General features: G+C 37.0%; 1 protein-coding gene across 1 annotated transcript; it reads right to left on the bottom strand.

Moving 5' to 3' along the window:
* Positions 1–656: 656 nt before the first annotated feature.
* Positions 657–17,908, bottom strand: LOC112045042 (uncharacterized). Its single transcript, XM_024081092.2, has 6 exons — positions 17,362–17,908; positions 9,623–9,845; positions 6,961–7,209; positions 4,013–4,348; positions 3,588–3,695; positions 657–1,388 (listed from the first exon to the last, which is right to left on the bottom strand). The coding sequence occupies exons 1-6, from the start codon at positions 17,470–17,472 to the stop codon at positions 844–846; spliced, it is 1,572 nt and encodes a 523-aa protein (XP_023936860.2). The 5' UTR covers positions 17,473–17,908; the 3' UTR covers positions 657–843.
* Positions 17,909–21,760: the final 3,852 nt, after the last annotated feature.

The raw sequence follows: 21,760 nt of genomic DNA, 5'->3' as shown, positions 1-21,760 counted from the left end.
ATATGGCATATTTTTTTTCTAGATCCTGATCAAGTGTGATGTGTGTGTTGTATGAGGCGTGCGCATTTGAAATTTTCAGTCTTATAATCAATAGGGTAGTTGACTCATGTCAAATCTAAAATGAACAATATTAATTTCGTGTAGTACATGGAATAAGGGTCCGAAATATATAGATATCAATTAATAAAAATGAAGAATTTCTAAAAAAAACTTCATTTAACTATCACGAAAATTTAAAAAAATATTTAAATTTTCCGAACGTCAAAAACGCTGTCGTCTATTTTGTGACGACACTAACCACCCTAACCACTAACACAGTAACACACTCTTAGACCATTATTAATGGTCTAAGAACACACTAGATGTGCTTACTATACGTCAAACGTCAAACTAATTCATATTTTTGTCTATCGCTTGTAAGGGATTTGACGTCACGTGACGTCAAGAAACAATAGGGATGATGACAGTTTTTTAAATTGGGTATAAATTAAGAGTATATTAATAGTAACGCAATTTTGTAGAAGTAACAGGTAATCATTACTTTCGGAGTTACAGGGATTTAAAGGGTCAGATTCGCGGCGCTGCCGCGGATCCCTGATAAAAACACAAAGGAAGGAAACCAGACCCGACCAGGAAACCAAAAAAAAGATCACTCGAAATTTCGGATCGTTTTAATTATTACAACTTTTTATGTATCTAACTAAATTGATATCTTGATACAGATTGCCTAAGACTTCCAGATAAATTCCAATCTTAATCTGGCACTGCCCACATATTGTTACGCCGCTGTAATTAGGTATATAAACCAATACTCTATTTAAAAGAGTACTAAATAATTTTCTCTCATACTACAGAAGGTTCTTTTAACAACCTGTTCACTCGCGTCAAATCTTCGATGAAATTTTTTCCTCGTTTTGTTCTCATTATCTGCTGCTTCGGCAGCAAGTCTCTTGACAAGTAGGCAATCAATTTTTGCCAATCATTCAACAAAAAGAACGCCCGATCATTTCTCGTTTCATTCGGTAATATACCGTCTGAGTGTTCGAAGTATACGTTGATAACGTTTTTATTTTGTAAAGGACGTTTCGCTTTGAGAAACGATAACAATAGCTTGTCCACGTTGTACATTGCGTTATGTGTATAATTTCCACTGATGTCGCGTCTGTCTGTCTTTGGCCCAACTATGTACATTATATGAGTCGCTTCTCCAATAGCTTCGTCCGCCCAGTAGTATGGATCGCAGTGGGACGTGTTTTGTATGTCATCGTCGTACAATATATCGAACCCATATTCGGAGCGAAGGTATTCGACGAAAGATTTGACGCACTCCGCGTGGATGGTGTTCTGTGAAGGATAGATCACCAATACTTTGGGCGGTTTCCGGGTTGCTGAAAGAAATAATAATATTAGATCATCATCATCATCATCATCATCATCATCATCATTAACTATCCATATCCATATTTTGCACACTGTTAAGCACGAATCTCCTTTCAATATGATAGGTACACACGTAGAAAATCAAGAAATTTCTCATGTATGCAGGTTTCCTCACGATGGTTTTCCTTCACCACATTAAAAAAATATTTCTTTGCTGTGCCTTCACCGTTTGAGACACGTGATATGTATTTCATTTCTTAGAATGCACATAACTGAAAAGTTGGATGAGCATGCCTTAGACCGGTTTAGAAGGCGGAGGTTATTTACTATCACGTCTCTCTTATTTATTATCTTATTTATATTAGGCACTTACTATATATAAAAATAAAAATATTTTAATTATAGGGTTGATGTGGCCACTAAGTTAATAAATGTTGTAGTTATAAAAGGTCGTTGTAGGTAGGTAATTAGAAAATATACTGGAATTTTGGTGATCGCAATGGGTGCGTTCCATCTGTCTATTTACTTCTCTGTCTACAATAGGTACTTTTTAGAGTTTGGCTAATGAATGTTAAGACTGAAATCACCCTACAAATTTGAAAAAAAAAATCGTAGGGCATTCCCAAAATTATACTGTAAATATTGAAATAACTCAGTTTGATACTTGAAATTTATTTTTTTATACAGGTAGTGATATTGTCAAACCGCGTATGTGTATACGCGGTTTTTTAATTTGTTTAAAAGATTGTTTTTTTTGCCGAACGATTTTAGTCCCCGCTTTCAGTAGACAAACTGTAATAGTTACGGATATCTAGCTCTGATCACATTTAGGCTATTTAAAGAAAGGAGACAAGGTGATTCGTACGCGAAATATTTTTTTTAACTTAAATATGTTGGTAAAAAATGGTTTACTTCAGTGTGTTGTGATGTCAAAATCTACATAATTATGTGATGTAAATATCTTTTGACTTACAACAAGTTACTCAGTCGTCTATTTCTTTCTTTGTCTACGACTTAAAAGGTCAAGTGTGTGCATAATATTATATTTCTGTAAGGCTATATACAGGGTGATTCGGACTTTAGTACCGATATTTTTTTTCGTGGTTCAGTCTCATTAATAGAACATAAATGTACAAACAGTTCGATACATTTTATGTAATTTTTTTTTATCAATTTATGTCTCAGAAATAACAAAATAATGGACACATTACCAAACAAACTGCGCAAATGCTGGCGGCACTTTGTAAGACGCCGACAAAGAAATACCGGCCGTAGGCATATCGCTTCGGCTTCGACTGACGGGGGTGGCAGAGGTGAGGGGATCGAAAAATCCCTGAGGGCGCCTACCGAATTGCCGATGGGCGACCAGTGACAGACAATCTGCCGTCGCTTGCGCATTTACTATGTCGGGATTTTCAAATCCCGACTATTACGAAATGGGGCGAGTGTATTTGCTCAGCAATGAACGCCTTCGTGCAGCTTGCACAATGTACGAGTGAGTGTTCCTAGGTCACGAGCCCAAGGAATCCTGAACCCCGCAGTGCCTAATGTGAGGAACAAGTGTTTTAAATAAACTAAATGAAAATTTTATTAAAACGTGCTCGGTTGTGCCTTGAAAGGAATGGACTTCATTTCGAACAATTGTTAAAATACAGTGATTAAAATTTTCAAATTAACAAAAACAAACTTAGTAAGTAGATATCATTGATTAATGTAAATATGCTGATTACAATTTTTTAAATACGCCTTTAATGCAAAAGTTTGCGTAATAATAATCATCATTTGTATTTCATTATTTCAATCGAAAGTTCATAGTTTTTATTATTATTATTACGCATGCACTTCAGGCATTATTGATGGTCCTAAGCCCAATAAAGTATGAAAGGAATATCGGTACTCAGCTCAAAAGTGACGACCTTTAATTATTATAAAAATAATAGGTATCAAACAAAAATAAAATAAACGCACAAAGGTCAACGGCCCTCGCTAACCTACCTACCAGCTGATTTTGTAGTTGCCTATTACCTAGTACAGCGATAGGGTGACCCTCAAATTCTGTTTAAACGTAAATAACTTTAGCTAACGATAGCTTTGTTATTTTTGAGTTAAAAAAAAAAGAAAAAATACATGTTCATTAAATTTTGTTTATGTACAAAATATAAAAATATCCGTACTAAAAAAAATTTCTTCCTGTATAACAAAATTACCTGGTAGTCCGCTGTTGCAGCGGCGGTAGAGTATCCACATTACGAAAGCGACTGCCAACAAAGACGCGATGATTACCAGGTACAGGGACAGGTGACTTGGTTCCACTACTAAATAGATCAGAAAAAAATTCTCTTAATAGAAAAGCCCATTTTACTTTGAATGAAAATCTATTAACTAAAATCTATAAGTATATATTATGTATCTACCAATTTAATTTTGGTATTTCACTGGCTACGGCTAAAGTAGGCCTCTAAAGTTTGGAGGCTGGATTCGGACTGCTTCGGACCCTAACTTGGAGGGTTCGTAGTCCAAATACTAAATCCTACTTTTTTCAGAGCTGGGAATCTAACCCATTTTAGTTGTAAAGCAAGGCCTTCTTATGCCAAAGAGTTTGTAAAGATAACATTGACCGTAAGTCACTTACCAAGATAAATTGGGGGACTCTTCACACTGTTGCAACTCATACAGCCACCCTGTTTTATAGTTACAACAAAGTAGTAATACCCCAGTGACGTGGGACTATAATCGTAAATCTCTTCCACCAAAGTGCTATTTAAGCTTTTCGCGACAATGCTTTCGACGGCAACAATTTCGTCTGCATCGCTATTGCCAGCAACGTTTTCAGTTGGTTTCTTCTTCACTTCTATTTGGTATGTGACGTTTAGCGGAACTGGTGGCGGCACTATTCGCAGTTGCATCGATGTTACCATTTTTTCTACGTAGACAAATGGTTTCCAAATTGTTTCGTTTGTGGTTGTGCCTGTAAAAAATGCGTTGTTATATAATAACTAGCGGACGCCCGCGACTTCGTCCGCGTAAAAATCGATGTCAACTTTCAACCCCTATTTCACATTCTATTTTGCAAGTTTTATAACTTTTACCTAATAAATAGTCCACTTATCATTTTACATTTACAAATGTACCTAGAAAAATTAAGGACTTTCCGTATAAACTTTCTACCCCTACTTCACCCATTTCTGATTTTGTTTTCGCGACAAAAGTATCCTACCTATTATCCTTCTAAGTATTATGGTCGCAAATCGTCTTAAGTATCATTTGAATTCATTCTGTAGTTTCAGCGTGATGCCCGGGCAAAAAAGGCAAACAGACAGACAAAAAATAGGAAATAGGCTTCAGTATCGATCTCCTCTACCCTCCTCCTACTCTACCCGTACCCTAACTGTATCCTACTTCTACCCTACTCGTATCCCTTTCCCTACCCCTACCCTAACCCTAACCTAGGCATACACTCCCCTACCCTGCCCTACCCCACCCTACCCCTACCCTACCTTTACCCCTACCCTACTCTTACACAACCCCTACCCTACGAGTACCCTACCCTACCCTACCCTATACCTTCCCTACCTTACCCCTACCCTTAGCAAAATCGGTCCAGCCCTATGAGCGTGGTGCGATGACAAAGGAAAATAGAGACTTCTATGCTAAAATTATAATCTTTGGATCTACTGGACCGATTTGAAAGATTGTTTTACCAATAGAAAGCTACGTTATTTGCGAGTGTCATAGGCTATGTTTGATTCCCATATTCACACAGGAACGGGAACTATGTAATTGAAAGCGCGGGGCGTCATATAGCGGAATTTCTGCGTCTTTTAGAAATTTTGTATTATCTCCGAAACTATTTAACTAATTAACATACTATAAAGGGCAAATCTTATCTCCATAATATCCTTGTGATTATTAAATAATTTATTTTGATAAGGATTTAAGTTAAGTAGCATAAATAATGACGCAAACCTAAGTATATAAAATTTATAATTTTTAAAACACAAAAGGTACTATATCTGCTAATATATAGAAGATAAATATATTCTGTCGCGGACTTTTTTGTAGAACTTTTAAAGATACATAAAGCCTCCATACATTAATTTCAATTTTACACAATGGTTAAGGCAGCGCATGCGAATAAGTCTGCTTAAGAGGATTTTCGGTCCGACCTGTATGACAAAAATTGTCTTAACTCAGCGAATATATATCATAAAATATAGCCTATAGCACTCCCCGATAATATAGCATTCTACTGGTGAAAGAATTTTTGAAATCGGACCAGTAGTTCCGAAGATTACCCCATTTAAAAAATGTGACAAACTTACAAACTTACAAACTTAACCTCTTTATAATATTAGTATAGATAGATAATATGCTCCCGACCGACTTTTCGGTCACGGCGGCTAATTTCATGGTGAAATTAACCATGTACGCAGGAGATACTATAGTGCACAAGTGTATGCGCAAGCACAGGTGCACTTTCTCTTCCCTCACTCTCGAAATCCGATGGAACGGCAGACCGACACGACCGGTGAGAGATCAGGCGCAGGACCGACGGCTTTACGTGCTCTCCGAGGCACGGGGGTGTATAACACCGCCAACTTTCCAACTCCAGGCTGCTATTAAGATTTTCCTTGTAAGAATAACCTATTGTTTTTTTTTTTGGCCTGACCCGGGATTCGAACCCTGGACCTCATTGTCCGTAGCTAAACCAGCTAACCACGGGACCAATGAGGCAGTTAAATATTATATTATATACGTTGTTATATATTACTTTACCAAATACCAGCAAGGAAGTGCTGAAACGTATAGAAGTCTATTTACAGACGCACGTAAAATAATTTTGATGGCCACGTCTCAGTTATATAATACACATGCTGAGGTCATTGATGATTGATGATTATAGCGAATTGAAAAATACAGATGTCTGCATACCTATCGTGTTACATGTTCGTGGAACAGACCTGCCATACTATGGAATACAATGGATATTTATTAGATACAGTGTTTTGTCATCACCGTATGTATTTATCTATTTTAGAGAAATCACAATTTGTTTTTTAGCCAAAAAAAACCAGTCGAGATACAGTGTTTTTTATTAGCTAATGCATTTCTCAGAATTTTTAAGCCTTAAAAATATTTAAATACCAGAATAATTTGTATGTAAATGTACTGGCATTTAAATGAGTGTTATGACTAACTAATACCAATCTCAAGATGCGAGTCACACACAGTGCACTTCATACGTGCATTAAAGTACTGCATACTTTAAGAAAGGTTTTTGTTAATGCCTATCAAATACACATTTTTCCGGTTTGGTTACTGATACTCTGATCGACAACCCTATGTAAGCCACTGGATACAGTATAATGTCATGGCACGGCTATACTAATATTATAAATCTCTAATCTCAGGAACTACTGGTCCAATTTGAAAAATTATTTCAGTGATAGATAGCCCATTTATCGAGGAAGGTTATAGGCTATAAATCATCCCCGTATTTTTACGGGAACGGGAACCACGCTGGTGAAACCGCGCGGCATCAGCTAGTAAACAATAAAATAATAAAAAGATTACACTCACCCAACATTTGAAGAGCAGGTAGATAAAATAAAAACTTCCTCTGATCTACATCAACGCCATCTGTAGCCTCCACATCCAAAACATGGATAGTTCCAGTGTTCAAGCTGCCGTCTGTGATGGACTTATAACAATCGTAGTGTAGTTTCGTCACAGTTTTGGTCTCAACTGTCACGTTTTTATGTGGCATTGCCAAGCGTCTGCAGTGCCTTGAAGGAATACTCCCGATTTCCGTAATCCTGAACTTTAATTCTGGAAATCAAAAGGATATTGCTATAATGGGTAAAAATAAATCAGAATATGGATTTTCCAGAATAAAAGTAACATATCTACAATATACATCTATGCCTTTCCGCCAACTACATGCAGAAATTATTGCGTAATTAAGAGTAACAAACATCATTAAATCCATCCATTCTTCCATACAAACTTTCGCATGCATTAGTATAGTATATAGTTCCACTTGCCACTAATATGGCAAGTGGAACTATATACTATACTAATGCACCTAGTAAGATGGTGGCGTCACGTAATCAAAGTCAAGTTATTAAAAATAAAAGGAGCAATAACAGTTAAAAGTTAAATTTAAGTCTGTAAAAAAGTTCCTCTAATGCAGACGGAGGTATTTTATCTGTTTTCGAGACTGGTTTGCTAATTCAATATTGACGTTGACAACGCAAATATTACGTATAGGATCGAAAGCCAGTAGCCAGTCTGACCTCATTTTAGGCTAAATTTTGTCAGCCTATGTATTACCATAGGTAAATAAAGCCAACTATGGAGCTTCGAGTTTGGACTGTGGCCAAGGGTTCTTTTTTAATTTTACAAAACGTACTTTTTTTAATTTTTCTCGGCATATTACAATCATGTCGCCAGTAGCCAGACACTTATCTTCGCGGCAACACTTCTGTATACACCGTTTTGGATTTAAAAGAGAACTACTATATAAGTTGCCACGAAGCAACGTTTTGGCGACTAGAGACGTTACTCCTCATGATATTCAGTTGAAAATATCAAAAAATACTTTTTATACTTGGACAATGGAGGATCTGGGCCCTTAAGCCGTCCAAACACCAAAGTTTAAATAATGAAACCAGAGACTGAAATCACCCGGCAAATTAAAAAAATCATAAGTTTATTAAAAAAACGCATGTGTGAAACCAATATGAAAAAATTAAGTCACAAGTATCAGACTGAGTTATTCCAATACTTGCACTATAATTTTGGGAATGTCCTTGAGATTTTGTTTTAGAGAGTCGTTCCGTCCATCTCTTCTGCTTCTGCTGTCGAGCTCTCATCATCATCATCATGCTTCTGCGCTCCCCAAAACCCTCGGTGACACCACTGAGGTCACGTCAATAGCAAAGAAAAAACTCTAGGAGCAAGCTGACACACTTTCAGCCTCCCTAAAATGAGGTGTGCCTGACTACGCAGGCTCTCGGTTTATAATGTATAATTTCATCATATCATAGGTATGCAGTTAAAAACTCGATATTGCATTGACCTCTTACAAAAAAGAGGTCAATGCTTAGGTATAGGTTAAACAAACTTTATTTCAGTGGTAGATACAACGAATGTGATGAATGCGAATGACTCAGATTATTTTAAGATTTTTCAAATTATTGTTTTGAGTATGTACATATAGCTCGTGAGGATTAACTTGATACCTGGTTCGAATGATATTTGTATTGTGTTTGTTTCGTTGTGTTAGGTAGCCAGGTGTCAAGCTAATCCGTACGAGTTTAAGTCGTATCACTGCAGAATACATAATTATTTGCATCTTTGCATAGTTGACTGGTCTTAACAAAATCGTATAGGACTAATTTTCTAGGGTATCTAGATACTGAAGAAGGATGAAAAAACAGAACCCTATGACGAATAGCCTAGTGGATCGGCTTTTATCTACCCACAAGAAGTAGGTAGAAGTGATAATACCTTAAATTTTGTAAAATTTGATGATTAGGTAGATTATATTATTTTAAGACCTGTCTATTAACCTATTATCTACATTATAGCCTCGATAGCTCAACGGTACGAGCGGTCGGACTCATCACCGAGGGGTGATGGTTCGGTCCCCACCCCGTTGGTTGATTGTCGTATCCACTCCCAGCACAGTCTTTCTCGACTAATTGGAAAAGGGGAATGGGAATATTGGTCATATTATAAAAAATATGGCGTATGATTGTAGCGTGGAAATGTCAATAGGAGGGAAAAGTTACTCCATTTTTACAACGATACTACGGTAAGGGCTGGATTAAAGAGGTCTTAGGGCGGACGAAGTCGCGGGCGTCCGCTAATATATAATAATTGAATTTGAATTGGATACCCTTCGGCCATGGAGTCGCAAAAGAAATTACCGAATCATTTCACCGCGTCTAGTTGCCTCCTAATTGAGATTTTCTTAATTTGTCCAAGTCTGACTGGTGGGAGGCTTCGGCCGTGGCTAGTTACCACCCTACCGGCAAAGACGTACCGCCAAGCGATTTAGCGTTCCGGTACGATGCCGTGTAGAAACCGAAAGGGTTGTGGATTTTCATCCTCCCAATAACAAGTTAGCCCGATTCCATCTTAGACTGCATCATCACTTACCATCAGGTGAGATTGTAGTCAAGGGCTAACTTGTAAAGAATAAAAAAAAAATGAATTCAATATTAAATATACTTACTCTTCCATTTAATATCACTGAAGATGATATTCGGAACGGAAATACTGTGTTTATCATTTACGGTGCATTTTGACTCCAATATGAAAGGCTTTATAGTGATTTGACCTAATCGTTGCTCCGATGTTGGCGTCGAACTGAAGCCGTCTTTGCATTCAGGGCTATTCCGGGGAATGTATTCCACGTCGCAGCTTCCAGCGTCTTCAGAATTGAGATCGCCCAATGCCTGTAATCAAAGATAAACAAGTGATGCTCAAATCCAGGATCTCTTCTTCATAATGAATTTAGAATGCTCTTCCAGAATTCGTTTTCTCCGCCACCTACAATATGGGCGTCTTCAAGTCAAGAGTGATTAGGCATATTCCAGGCGAGCGCGTTCTACCTTTTTCTGCCATCTGTGATGGCAGCTAAGCGCTTGTTCATACAAAAAAAAAAAACAAAAAATCCTCAGTATACAAATTACTACTAATAGGTATAACTGGACTGCCCCAACGAGGCAATTCGTAAGCTCAATGTTGGACCGCTCGCACTTGGGTTCACGACGCGTTACATGAACATGATTAAGGGCCCCGTATTTCAAAACTAATTAGCCTGTTCCGACACGTTTTTTTTTATTATTTATTCTATACAAGTTAGCCCTTGACTACAATCTCACCTGCTGGTAAGTGATGATGGAATCTAAGATCTTTACGCTGACGGCCTCCATGGCGCAGTGGTATGAGCGATTGATTTACAAGACTTACAAGGAGGTCTTAGGTTCGATCCCCGGCTGGGCCGATTGCGGTTTTCTTAATAAGGTCCAGGTCTGGTTGGTGGGAGGCTTCGGTCGTGGCTTGTTACCACCCTACCGACAAAGACGTACGTATTTAGCGTTCCAGTACGATGTCGTGTAGAAATCGAAAGGAGTGTGGATTTCATCCTACTCTTTCAAATTTCAGCCAAATCGCTTCAGTAGTAGCGGCGTTAAAGAGTAACAAACATCCAAACATACATCTAAACAAACTTTCGCATTTATAATATTAGTAGGATTTGATATCAGTCAACTACCCTATTATTGTAGGTCTGCTAGATCTCATTATGCTGTCAAGCTATAGTAGAACTAGGCGTACCTACATCCTAAGTGAAACGTAGCGTTTTGAATGTTCTGTGACCAAATCTATACCGATTTTCCTTGATAATTTGCAAATCATGAATCATAGCTTGATACTTCGACATTTGACTTATTATTTGTCGAGGAACAGACAATTCGAATTTTAATTATGTACATTGAATAGATGACATTCATGGCGGACTTGTGCTTTCACAGTTGCGTATATGTTCTCTGTGGTTGCGTCATGCGTACAGATTAATAGGATTCCACGTCAACTGGTTCTTGTCTAGCTACAGGCTAGTGAAAGTACATGTAGAGACTGAAATCGTCTGGCAAATTAAAAAAAAAATGGACTGCATTTTAAATATTGGAAATGGTTTGATACTAGTAATATGATTTTCTAGTAAGAATTCGAGGACCCCTGAGCTTGAGAGCCCCGGGGTAGCTACGTCATTGACCTGAGTAACATAGACGATTAAAGGATTATGGTAGAGCGATGTAATTTATTTTCAAAAATTATCTCAGTACCCCCTGACCTGACCTATAATTTGACTGAGGGTAATGAACGCTTAAAATATTTTTTATTTGTCGACCTCCGTGGCGCAGTGGTATGCGCGGTGGATTTACAAGACGGAGGTCCTGGGTTCGATCCCCGGCTGGGCCGATTGAGATTTTCTTAATTGGTCCAGGTCTGGCTAGTTACCACCCTACCGGCAATGACGTACCGCCAAGCAATTTAGCGTTCCGGTACGATGTCGTGTAGAAACCGAAAAGGGGTGTGGATTTTCATCCTCCTCCTAACAAGTTAGCCCGCTTCCATCTTAGACTGCACCATCACTTACCATCAGGTGAGATTGTGGTCAAGGGCTAACTTGTAAAGAATAAAAAAAAAAACTCGATTTTAGGGTTAAATGCCCTCATTTTAACTCCAAGCTCCAAGCAAATATTTCTTTTATTTGCGTATGAACACGTATCTAAATAAACATCGATATTTATTTGTACCTAACAGGCTTTATTTTAATTCATTTCCTACTTAAAACGCTCGCCAGTCAGTAGATATCATATCTATGTCAAACCGGTCAACACTATTAGAATTTTTGTAACGGAAACCTTTTAGGTATGGTTTATCGGACTAATTTTTTTTTCTATTAGATGGTTCCGTGGACCACTTGGGTTTATTATGAAATTGTTTAAATACCAGACGTTTCAAAAGTTCATTTTGACTTTGACTTTTGACTTTGATTTATGGACTGTCTTGGACCGGCTTACAGACTCAGTTCTCGTGGAAATACGGGAATAATAAACAGCATATGAGCCGTGATAACCCAATGGATAAGATCTCCGATTCCGGAAGGTGTGGGTTCGAATCCGGTTCGGAGCATGCACCTCCAACTTTTTAGTTGTGCACATTTTAAGAAATTAAATATCATGGTTCTCAAACGGTGAAGGAAAAACATCGTGAGGAAACCTCCATACCAGAGATTTTTCTTAATACTCTGTGTGTGTGAAGTCTGCCAATCCGCATTGGGCCAGCGTAGTGGACTTTTGCCCTAACCCCTTTAAATCTGAGAGGAGACTCGAGCTCAGCAGTGAGCCGATTATGGCTTGATCAAATCAAAAATCAAAATTACGACATTGTGACATTATTTAATTACCTGACGTTTCAAAAGTTCATTTTGACTTTGACTTATGACTTTGACTCTATGGACTGGTTTGAACCGGCTTACGGACTACTAGTTCTCGTGGGAATACGGGAATAATAATTGACACTCACAAATAATGTGGCTAACTATTAGTAAAACAATTTTCAAAATCGGTACAGTAGATTCAGACACTACGCCATTATCACAAATTTTACTTCTTTATCATATTAGATTAATGATTATCTAAAGAGATATCAGCGTAACATGGAATGGGAATGTTAAAGTGAATATGAGACAAATTTAAAAACAAAATTAAAAAATATAACGTAAAATATGCGACTCAAAAGAAAAAAAAAACAGCAAATGTAGAAAGTGATTAAAACATTCGGGGGCAATATTCTATCTCTATGCCCAATGTAGGTCTAATATCTTCCATGGTAAGTAACACCCGAAAATGTGTTACTGCGCTGGTCGCATAATTCAACTATAGATCTTATACTACACTTACATATTGATAAACTTTGAACTTATCCTTAAGTAGGTATTCTTTGGTCAAAAATATCTGGGTTATTTTTTGTTTTTCGGAGATTTCGTTATGTTGAAATCATTGAAATACTTATCTAAATAATAAATTATTTCCTTGTTTATCTCTTCTGATGTTGCAAATTCCGTGCGTCCGTCCGGTTCGTCTTTGAAATGCACGATGATGACATGAAGGTATTGAGAATATTATTGTGTAACCATACCAAGAATGTAAATACTTCACCTTTTTCCTTAATCATTGGATATTTATTTTACCTAATGAATAACATAACCTTGTTAGATATTAAATGCCACGCACCAATCCCGTTAGTAAATAGGTACGCACTTTATTAATGCAAGAAGGCCCTGCCTACCAAAGATTTACATTAGGTATTAAACATGGTCTCTAACTAAACTTCAACGTAGAAAACTAGAAATATGCCAAAACTCTATTAACAGAAGTATGATGGGTATAAAACTCTCATAAAGTAAAATTATCCAAAATAAGAAAACATACAAAAACAAAGGAAGTAGCTATTGCAATCAAAAGACTTAAATGGAAGTGGGCAGGCCACACAATCAGAGGCAAAGAAAAATAGAGCAAAACGGTCATGCAATGGTACACAGGTCATATGCAAAGGCGAAGAGGAAGACCAAAACAGAGATGGGCGGACGAAATAAGACAGGTGGCAGGAGGCAACTGGGCAAAATCTGCAAGGGATAGGGAGTTGTGGAAAAGTTTGGAGGAGGCCTTTGTCCTAGGGGACAAACAGAATGTATATACGAACTCTGAATAAAGGCTTTTATTATTATTAGACATGTCACTAGTGCGTCGAAACTGAGGCGAACAAAGGTACCTAATTGTCTATATTTTTAACCCCGACGCAAAAAGAGGGGTTAAAAATATAGAAAATTAGGTAAGTTTGACGTGTCGGTCTATGGTACCATAGTTCCCGAATGGATGAAGCGATTTCAATTTTTTTTTTTTATCAAAGGTGACTTATAGGCGAATGTTCTTAGACTTGATAAAAACCGGTTGAGCCGTTTAATAGTTGGGGGGTGAAAGTGGGAAAGAACAACCGATTGCTTGCAAATATACTCGAGTGGGTCGAATGAAAGAACACTGATTGAGAATATTGACGACTTGATCGAGAGTGTAATTAATAATTTCATGGCATTCGGCAATGATATAGTAGATTGTTATACAAGGGGCTAAAAAGACCCATTATATACGAGGTATTTTTAGGGCCTGAGACGTAAGTCGAGGGCCGCCTAAATAGAAACCGAGTATAAAATGGCTTTAGCCCCGCGTGTTACACTCTGCTTTTCACTACGATTGCGAGAAAATAAAATAGTTTAGTTCAATATTCAATGATTTATTTAATTGAAAATTAAATGTACAAAGTCTACAATTTTGGATATTATGGGAGATGCTTTTAACACATAATAACATAATTTCCGACTACTGTGAAGATGAATAACGAGTATATGACGTAAACGTGGGAGATAATAGTTTAAAAAACTCCTTACGTAAGTGAATCCATTTGTTGTTGTTTTCTTCAATTATTAAATTTTTCGTAGGTAAGTATTTAAGTAAATGCGTCTGGACTTTGATGGTAACAGATTGAAAATTACATCCATCTCCAAATTAGGATCACCATTCTCAGTAGATGAAGACACAATAACAATTAATGTTGAAATATATGAAAGTTACGGTCACAAATTTACAATTATTTTCTGAAATAAATCAAGTGTGTATTATTTGTTTTTTAAATTCTCGTTTTTTAATCTTATTTTTTTCACATGAGAAAAAGGCAAAGGTATTACACCGTAAAGGATGTCCCATGTCTTCAATAAAAATTAAATAAAAAAATTAACGCATTCCACAGACAAGAACGCTGCATTTATTTCCAATTTAAAGTTTTTTATTTATTTTTCAAAACAATCAGAGCCTTACCTATAATGATTCAATTTTCGAATAAAACCTCCTCCGTTTTATAGTAGGCTAGTACTCGTAACAGACAAGAATTAAAGAAACAAAATTACTTTAGCCCCTAGAGGCTAATATGCTTGTTTAGCCCCGCTGTGGAGTGGTAATATGACAGTGTTTTTGAGCAAGAGTAGTGAAAATAATTTTATACTATAGATGGTTTTAAGTGTTGTAGTATCGTTGTTGACCACAACCAACATTGAGTTGTGTATAAATTTCCTCTTTTGAGCGCCTCATTTTTCATGCGCTAGTAACACATCTGACAGTATTTAATATTATTGGCATTCGGGGATTATAAAATTTTAAATTTTATGTTACATCCGTCACTGTTTGTATATAGGTAGAATATAACTGGGCTATACATACACTAATAAGTACCTACTTATATTGGTTAGTCATATCTTTTGAAACGCTGTTTAAGGATATTCGTTAAATTCGTGGAATACGAGTGTAGATTTCCTCTTTCCGGCGCGAAATTTGCAAAACTGTAATATTTCGTCTCCAGAGTGTTTTTTTTTTTATTTTTTTTTATTCTTTACAAGTTAGCCCTTGACTACAATCTCATCTGATGGTAATTGATGATGCAGTCTAAGATGGAAGCGGGCTAACTTATTAGGAGGAGGATGGAAATCCATACCCCTTTTCGGTTTCTACACGACATCGTACCGGAACGCTAAATCACTTGGCAGTACGTCTTTGTCAGTAGGGTGGTAACTAGCCACGGCCGAAGCCTCCCGCCAGCCAGACCTGGACCAATTAGTTAAATACCGTTGGGTGTGTTCCTAGCGCATGAAAAATGAGGCGCTTAAAAGAGAAATTTTATTTATAGTCAACTCAATGTTATTTGAGGTCAACAACGAACTTTATTTAAACAAATAATACCTAAAAGTCGTCTTCGCCTACAATATCGAGTTGTGTGTTCAGGACTTAGACCATTAATAACGGTCTTAGGTTCAGGAAGTGTAAAAACTATATATACATAAATTAAAGACGAAATTGCGCATGTGCTCGCTCAGTGTTGTAGCCTATTATTCGGATCACTATACGCGGTGATTTTGTAGGGACGTAACCGATCTATAGTATAAAATTATCATTGGGTGAATCTATCTATTGGGTTAAAATTATCTTCAGATTCATAATACTACAAGTTGGATAATATGAATTTCACTGGTAGATAGAGTATTGTGCAACGTATAGGCAGAGTAAAGACATTATGTATACTGTGGTATAGGCTACTGTTTATCCCGAAAAAAATCTTTGGTTCCCGCGGGATTTGTGAAAAACTGAATTGCACGTAGACGAAGTTGCGGGCGTCCCCTAGTTATTAATATCTACTTTGAAAGTTGACCCGGCGACCTCTTTTTTATCACAGAACTATACATATTTAATTTTTATACCAAGTGATAAATTATTATAATATTATTGTTTCTTATCCGATATGTCAGTCGAAAACAATATTTTTATTTCACTGTTTTTACAGCTACTTTTTGTATGTAATTATTTTTGTCTTCTCTTTGTATTTTTTTGCGTTTTTGCGTGGTTCCCGTAGGAATACGGAAATAAAATATAGCCTTTCTTGAAAAATAGGCTATCTAACACTGAAAAAAATTTCAAATAGGACTCGTAGTTCCTGAGATTAGCGCGTTCAAACAAACAAGTATAGATAGTATATATTAAATATTGTACTAGCCGAGGCTCCTGTTGGATGGAACGCGGGGATGGCTTGGCCTGAACAAACCTATAAGCTATTTTTAAATGAATTCTTTGTAGTTCACTTAAGAATAGAGGGGGGGGGGTACAGGGGATGATTGCTTATTTGATACAATTTGATTGTTACAATTTATCTTAATCTGGGCCTGGGTGTATGAGTCCTGACGCCCCCGTGAACGTGGGTGGAATGGAAGCTATAACTCGCACGCATTAACTTGACACCTGGCTACCAAACACTTTACACAACCATACTAACTCAGTACAAACGCCATTCCAGACAGGTGTCAAGTGGATCCGCACGAGCTGTAGGTACGTGGTAGAAATAGCGGGATGTCTGCTAGTTTCACTCTTTGGCTAGTCTACAGTAATATTATTAAGAGGAAAGATTTGTTTGTTTTTTGAATTTAGTAGGCCCTGAAACTACGGAACCGATTTGAATAATTCTTTCACTGTTGGGAAGCTATACACTATCCCCCCGTGCTATAGGCTATATTTTATACCCGTATTCCTACGGGAACGAGAACTACGTGGGTGAAACCACGTGGCGATTGCTAGTAATTTATAAACATAATATTTTCGTTCTGCTAAACAATTTACTTAAGAGTAAATAAATAGAGACCTTACAGCTCAAGGAATTAAGAAATACACTCGTTTTCTTTAGCGTTGTATGTTCTGTTATACAGCAGGAGGAATAGTTGCCCGTTTACCAACAAACCGTCGCTTAGAAAATTTCCGCCTTTCTAACGCTCCTATAATTTTTTTTTTAATTAATATAAGTACTACTAACCTTGATACTGCACGTCTGATGTTCTTCTCTATTGATACAAAGTTGAAAGTCTCCACCTGATGTATTTCTTACAAATAAAAAAACAATAAACACTATCAGCCTATCTTCCATTTTCAAATAATTGAGATCACTTTTGAACAGAGAACACAAACATCCATTAATATTTCAAAGTTTCATCACAATTTTTTTTCACACAAGATAAAAAATAAACATTTTTTTAAAACAAAATAATGCAAAGGTTCAGCACAAAACAGGCTATTCCACAGTCGGATGCACAAATGATACTGAACTTTGTTTATATTGCGAACGCGTCACTGATCGCTCGTAAAATCTCATGGAATCGACATTTTCCTTGTGACTCATGGGAATCTTTTCATACCGACTTCGAAATAAAACCGGCCAAGTGCGTGTCGCATTCGCGCATGTAGAGTTGTGTATCTATTAAAAACAGGCAATGTGCCTGTCGGGGCCACGCGCATGTAGGGTTCCGTAAATTATTTGAGCACTTTTAGTGCACAAATAGCGATATACACTGTCACAATCACACACTATGGGTTATAGACGTGTTACATGCCTACAAAATCAACACAGAAACTGAGGCGAATGCAGCTTTCTACTGGGCTCACACATGCACAATTTTGTGCAGCGCCGGCCCGAAGTAAATTTTAAAATGGAGCGAGATCCAATTATGGCGCCTCTCCTGTTTGTTCCTAATAATATGTAGATACCTATACCAAATTATGAGTGTAAAGTAAGAATGAAACGCGAAGATCTCGACCATACTTTGATCAATTGAAAATCAGGCGCAGTACCTTCTACGGTTGAGTAGGATTATCACTTATGCGCTCTCTAAGATTTGGCGCCTGGAGCGACTTCTCCGTTCGCAGTATGTACGAGCCGGCCATGATTTGTGTTTACTTACTCATTAGAGACTTGCCCGTCTGGCAACGTAGACCATTCTTATTAATGGTCTAAGTCTGGCAAAGATAAGTATAATATTTTAGTAGAAGGTACATTTTTCCAAACTATAACTACTATTTTATTTTTTAGCTTGTTTGGTTCGTTCACAATCGAATCAATCTGACACAATAACTAGGAATTCGAATAGGTACCTACCTACTTAGCTAACCTGGTAGGTAATTTTTTCTTTGAAGTAGTAGTAGTAGCTAATTTTTTTTATTATTATTATTTATAAGTTAACCCTTGACTACAATCTCACCTGATGGTAAGTGATGATACAATCTAAGATGGAAGCGGGTTAACTTCTTAGGAGTAAGATGAAAATCCATACACTTTTCGATTTCTACACGACATCGTACTGGAACGCTAAATTACTTGGCGGTAGGTACCTCTTTGCTGGTAGGGTGATTTAGCTACGGCCGAAGCCTCCTACTAGATAGACCTGGACCAATAAAGAAAACCTCAAGCGGCCCAGCCAAGTACGAACCCATTACCCAGGATCTCCGTCTTATAAATCCACCGCGCATACCACTGCGCCACGGAGGCCGTCAAAAATTTGCTTTGCTGCCAAATAGGATCCAAATGATGTCAACGTTTAATATTGTATTCAAATCAAATTACATTATTAATTTGAAACACGCTTCTCTTTTAAGGTCCGCTATGATTTATTACATTAAGCTGAACTGCGCAGCACTTATTAAGGCGCTCTATGTTATCTATATACGTTCCTAATAAGAACTGCCAAAATGTGGAATGCCCTTCCGGCGTCTGTGTTTCCTGTCACGTATAATTTGTGCACCTTCAAGGCATGAGTGAATAGGCATCTTCTAGGCAAGCGCGCTTCATCTTTGATCTCATCATTGCTTTCCATCAGGCTTGATTGTGGTCAAGCGTAAGCCTATACTACATAAAAAAAGTCTATACATATGTATACTTTGTCTATACCTACAGTTAAATCAAGCTGAATGATTGCGGTTGTCAGTAAAGGAGAAAGCCCACCAGCCAATACAACGTCGGCCCAGGGAACCCAAGTATAACCCCATATTAAAGTATATGGAGATGATAATAAGATGTATAAATAAGGATCTGGTTAATTAATTTGCTTAATAAAAGTATGTTTTGTACTTGAATAAAAAAAAAAAAAGGACTTCAAAAAATACCATATAAAAGGCTGTTGGCTGTATGGCCAACGATCTTGGCTTGTCCCTGTTGTGCACAAATTGAGGATGTAGTAAATTGTTGTAGCAAACTTTTTTTGATAAAGTAATAATTTTATTATTAAAGTAGAATTATCAAGATTTTTTTGGATATAAATAAACTGCCGGGTTAGGGTAGGGTTGGGCATTCCCCTCTACAACGCATACCATTTTGAATTTTGTGGTTGTAATAGATCGTATTACTGACCATTTTCAGAACACGATTTGATTAGCATTACTCGATAGAAAATAATTGCGAAGTTGCCTCTGCAAATACTTAAAGAAAAGTCATTTAGTCTGTTATTGAGAAGTGACTTCCAAGTTGCGACGCTAAGAATTCAGCCGAGAAGAGTGGTCATGAAACTCAGCCACAGAATACATGTGACTTATCTGTATGGATGACGTGTTTGTCTATGTGTTTGTGATTGACTCGTCTCTCTACACCCGCAGGGGTGTGGGCAGTGCTGAACTTACGACCCTCCTTCTCCATGAAATCAGCCAAATGCCCCTCTGGTTCCGTTGCCCATAACCAAATTGCCCCAATCTAACTCTGAACCACTCCTCACACCCAGCTTTGCATTGAAACCCCCCATAACATTTGCCGTCCCAAAGCTATACATTTTTTTGTCGCCCCTACTGAAAACACACTGTTCACAATAACGTTAATTATATTTATTTTGGGAATAATCTACTTTCTAGACTATTTTTACAACTTATTGGGTATATTTATATGCTTAAAAAAGCAAAACTTTGTTTTTATAGCACTACTATGTATACCTAATAGTGGATTAATAAAGGATAGATCTATATCCATGATAGGATATATACTAGTAGGCGGCAAAATTGCGGTAATAGTAGTATCGGGCTGATACCTACTACCTACTATCACCGCAATTTTGCCGCCGCTTTAATTTTACCGCCCTAAGCTCAAGCTTTTTCAGCTTTCAGATGCTAAATCCGGCACTGGGTATGTGTCTGCAGAGCCCCCGACTGTGTATCTGTGTCTTGCATTAAGTAATTTGCTCTGTAGTTGTTTTGCACGTTTTGCACCGAAATTCAGTTGTCGTTTTTTGGGGGAACGAGGTAAACTCACACATCGTAAATACCTATAGAGTTAAATATGTTTATTTTCCTTAATGGAGAACCTAATATACACGCCTAATTACCGGAAATAAAGTTCACCTAATATTTATTAATATTAAACTAATAATTGCCTCTATGTTTCAGAGGTTAGCACATCTGACTTTGAACCACTAAGAGGCCGTACAGACTACTTTAGTATTTTAGCCGAGTACGAACAATTTATTGATTTACCGTCCAAAAATCGATCGTACTCGTATAAAATACTAAAGTAAAGTAAGTTTGTCTCTCTGTCTGTTAGAGACAAAATTAAACGATAAAATGAGACGTCGATTATAAGCTTAACTACTTTGAATAAACATAAATAGTTGGTGACACATGGATCCTAATATTTATGAAAGTACATAAAATGTAAACTCAGTGTAACGTCACTCGATATAACGACAAACTCGCTAAAGCGTCGACAACACATTACTTTGATTTTTAGCGTGTCTTCCATACAATATAATGATACAGTCTATATTATACATATAGCATTACACCCACTCTCAATAACGACATCGATTAAGTAATAAAAAATACTTTCTAAGTTGGCAAAATTAGTGAAAACCGCGCAGCTGTGTACGTTCATAGGTCGCTTTTATTATCCTAACCCGTAATAACCCTCGACTGTCGGCATCATGCAAAAAATTATGAATCGTTTCATCATCTTCAATCAAATCATTTGTTTACAAATTGGGATTGCAAGTGTAGACTGTTTAGGTGAAGTAGAAGTCATGGACTTAATACGATAGCATTCTTATTAGTTGCTTACAAGCTGTCAAACTATAAACATAGTTAGATAATAAAAGAAAATCACTGTGTAGAGACCAAAAAGTTTTTTCTTTCCATTTAACGACAACTCTCTATAACGCTATAAAATGTACAGTCCCTGTAAGTGCCGTTAATATAGACTATAGAGTATACACTGTATTTCATTTTGTAAAGTTAATTGATTACATTACTTGAGTTATATTTAAAATATAAAATCTATGGTGATAGAATAATTTATTAAACCATTCCATATTTCTATTAAAAGGTACATCTATAACGGTTGGTAAAAACAGCATGAAAATCCGTTCAGCAAATTTTTAAGTCACCTTTTCCACGCTGGCCAAATGCGG

This window comes from Bicyclus anynana, chromosome 14, assembly GCF_947172395.1.
Source record: "Bicyclus anynana chromosome 14, ilBicAnyn1.1, whole genome shotgun sequence".
In the NCBI taxonomy this organism is placed as follows: Eukaryota; Metazoa; Arthropoda; class Insecta; order Lepidoptera; family Nymphalidae; genus Bicyclus; species Bicyclus anynana.
Note: the sequence above shows the minus strand (reverse complement) of the source record. Positions and strands in the feature narration are given on the sequence as shown.

Coding starts and splice junctions, on each gene's coding strand:
- LOC112045042 (XM_024081092.2), bottom strand. CDS start 17,472: ATGGAAGATAGGCTGATAGTGTTTATTGTTTTTTTATTTGTAAGAAAT. Junction 9,846..17,361: donor ATCAGACGTGCAGTATCAAG/GTTAGTAGTACT, acceptor CTTTGATTACAG/GCATTGGGCGATCTCAATTC. Junction 3,696..4,012: donor GAGTCCCCCAATTTATCTTG/GTAAGTGACTTA, acceptor TGATCTATTTAG/TAGTGGAACCAAGTCACCTG.